Source organism: Miniopterus schreibersii (genome assembly GCF_964146895.1).
Source record: "Miniopterus schreibersii genome assembly, chromosome: Y".
In the NCBI taxonomy this organism is placed as follows: domain Eukaryota; kingdom Metazoa; phylum Chordata; class Mammalia; order Chiroptera; family Miniopteridae; genus Miniopterus; species Miniopterus schreibersii.
Window position 1 is genome coordinate 3,739,007 of NC_138120.1, and position 2,561 is coordinate 3,741,567.

Sequence of the window (2,561 nt, forward strand, 5' to 3'; positions counted from 1 at the left end):
GTTGCCCTCTCAGGTTCTGAGTGTATATCTTTCCTACAAATCAAGTCCTCAGGTGCTTTTGTTGCCATTGTTGTCTGTTGTTTGATTTTATTCCTACAAGCAAGACAAGAAATGGGGATGAAGAGTACTGTCCCTGTCCAGAGGTTATCTCCAGCCAAAGATCTCCTTCTCTACTGCTAACAAGATGATGAGGCAGGCGGGTCTGTATGCACAGATTTCATGTGAGTAAAGCCACTTTTTGAACCAGTTACACCAGGAAACTTTGAAAAAGTTTTATTTGCATTTAAAAAGCTGAATATTTCATAAATTAAAATAATTTGAACAAGAAATTAAGTGGCCCTCTGATTAAACTGCATTTTACAGCCTGCAGGACACCTTGGACCAGCTTGGTTTTTACTCTAATTTCACTGTCGTCCCACCCAGCTTGCTCCTTCCTTCACCAACATGCAAGTTCTTTCCCTTCCCTGCCAGCCAGGCGGGTGGGAGAGGCAGGTGCGGCCTTCGTTGTCAGTAGTTCTCTGATGTGAAAAGGGGCAGCACAGTCACTTAAACTGATCCAACCTCTTTGCATCTTACAAAGTTAAACAGCTAAAAGAAGTAAAATAAGAAGGCAATGCTTGTGGAATGTACAGTGCATATTGGCGGCGCGTGCCTCATTACGATTCGCCTGCTTGGTTCTCCTGTTCAATCGCTGTGATCAGAAAGAAAAAACGGAGGGGTCGGTTATGCGGGTTCGGTGCACCCTAGTATAAGACCACAGTACGGTTGTTTAAAACGTCCTTCCGAATTATTAAATTCTACAAGTGTCAATAGGCATTTCAGCAGGAAGGCTTCTATCAACTAGGAACGGCCGACAGGTAAAAATCTACGCGTGGGAATATGGTGTGTTAAACACTCCGTCATTGAATGATTAAAGGCCTGTGTTGGTTGGCAGCGGAACAGCTTTTAATGAACCTTCCCAGGCCACGTTCATCACGGACTGCGGGCTCTTGCCCCACCCTCCTCCCCACCATTCTCCTCCCCGCCCCTCCCATCCGCCCTCCTCCCCACCCGCCACTCCCGCTCAGCCTTTTCTCAAGAAGGAGGGGGTGGGGGGAGCCGGGGCTTACTTTCTTTGGAAGGCAGTGGATTTTTCTCTTGCGTTTCTGTCTTCTTCAATTTCGACTTATCGAATTTCTCAATCTCAGCCATATCGGGCTTGTCAGACATGGTTGCAGAGGAAGCTGCGGATACAAAGCCGGGAGGGGGTGAGAGCGGAGCCAGCGGCCTCGCGGGTCGGAGCGCGGGAGGGCGCCTTTCCCGCATCCCCCGCCCGAAAGCCGCCTCCGCCGCCCGCCGCGGGCGGGCACAGCTGGGCGTCTCTACGGAAAAAGCCCCCCGCCCCGCCTCAGCATTTCCAGTCGCGGGGTACCGGGCTGGGGAGGGGAGATCGACCTCACATGGCGAGGCCGAACGAGCGCTGCGGGTTGAACCGCAGCGTCTCGGCATCGAAATCTGCCTGGGAGAGAACCGCCGAGTGTAGGGGGGAGAAAATCGAGACAAAACCCTGCAGCCAGGGCGGCGCGCACGCCTCCCATTCCCACTTCCCGCGGGTGCGCTCCCTGCACCGCGCCCCGCGCTGCTCTCTTTTGTCACAAAGGCGGCGGCGGCTGCTGCGGCGCCGCGACCACCGCCCAGCCCGCTTCCTCCCTGGCGCGCGACAACGCGGGCGCCCGCGCCGAGCCCCCGCCAGGAACGCCCCCGTCCGCACCCAGGGCCGCCCGGGAGCCCCGCACATGCCCCCGCAAGGGCTGTCTCACTGCCCAGGCGCCCTGAGTCTGGGCGGAGGCAGCCCGAAGCCACCGAGGCCGGGGGAGAAAGGCAATCGTCGGGCTGGTGGGTGGGGGGTGGAACAAAGCATCTTTCCTCCTGATTTTCCCGTTCCAAGAGGTAGCATACACAGCCTTCCAAGGGAGAAAGAAAGAAAACTGTTCCCTTGAAGCTGTAATACTAAACCTCAGATTATTTCATTTTTTTTGAAAAAAATCACCCGGCTCTGGACCCCGTTACCGGGCATCTGAAAGGGTCTGGTATTTCCCAGCTCTCGAAGGCAGCCTTTCCCGGAACGGTCACTTAGGCTGGGCTTTAGGGACACTGTAGTAGGAATGCGGGTGCCCGAAGGGGAGATCCAACTGCATGATGCACGAGCCCCATGCCTCACCCAAAAGAGGTGCACAAACGAAAGAGCAGTCGGATTAGCTCAGGGACCAAAACGGAATGCCGGGTTGCGGCTGCAACTACAGGTACCTTCGCGCTCTTATGTAAATGAAGTGAACTCATCGCGCTTCCCGAATTAACTCTTTAGGCCCTTTTAGAAGGCCTCTAGAAGCCTACGTGGCCTTTTGAGACCCCCCTACCCCCGGCCCGACCGCGTCCACCACTGCGGCCTACAACAATGACGATGGAGAAATGAAAGGAGCAAAACTCCAGCCCCGAACACGTCCTTCCTAATGCACTTTCCCCTTTGATGTGCTTTTTATCACAATGGGTTTTTATAACAGCTTGCAAACCAGCTCTTCACC

General features: G+C 54.5%; 1 protein-coding gene across 3 annotated transcripts; it reads right to left on the reverse strand.

Annotated features, from left to right (window-relative positions):
* Positions 1 to 249: 249 nt before the first annotated feature.
* LOC308551954 (thymosin beta-4-like) lies at positions 250 to 2,281 on the reverse strand. Of its 3 annotated transcripts, none has more exons than XM_081126874.1 (3): positions 1,440 to 1,725; positions 1,110 to 1,223; positions 250 to 691 (listed from the first exon to the last, which is right to left on the reverse strand). In XM_081126874.1, the coding sequence occupies exons 1-3, from the start codon at positions 1,486 to 1,488 to the stop codon at positions 657 to 659; spliced, it is 198 nt and encodes a 65-aa protein (XP_080983000.1). In that variant the 5' UTR covers positions 1,489 to 1,725; the 3' UTR covers positions 250 to 656. The 3 variants fall into 3 exon arrangements, with proteins under 3 accessions (XP_080983000.1, XP_080983001.1, XP_080983002.1); XM_081126875.1 differs by lacking the exon at positions 1,440 to 1,725 and adding an exon at positions 2,201 to 2,281 and having other exon boundaries at positions 251 to 691; XM_081126876.1 differs by lacking the exon at positions 1,440 to 1,725 and adding an exon at positions 1,751 to 1,861 and having other exon boundaries at positions 251 to 691.
* Positions 2,282 to 2,561: the final 280 nt, after the last annotated feature.

What these genes read in the sequence shown, in the direction of transcription:
- LOC308551954 (XM_081126874.1), bottom strand. Translation starts at nt 1,488, where the DNA reads ATGCCGAGACGCTGCGGTTCAACCCGCAGCGCTCGTTCGGCCTCGCCA. An exon ending in CGCTCGTTCGGCCTCGCCAT is followed by an intron (nt 1,224 to 1,439) that starts GTGAGGTCGATC and finishes TTGTATCCGCAG; the next exon opens with CTTCCTCTGCAACCATGTCT. An exon ending in TCCACTGCCTTCCAAAGAAA is followed by an intron (nt 692 to 1,109) that starts GTAAGCCCCGGC and finishes TTCTGATCACAG; the next exon opens with CGATTGAACAGGAGAACCAA.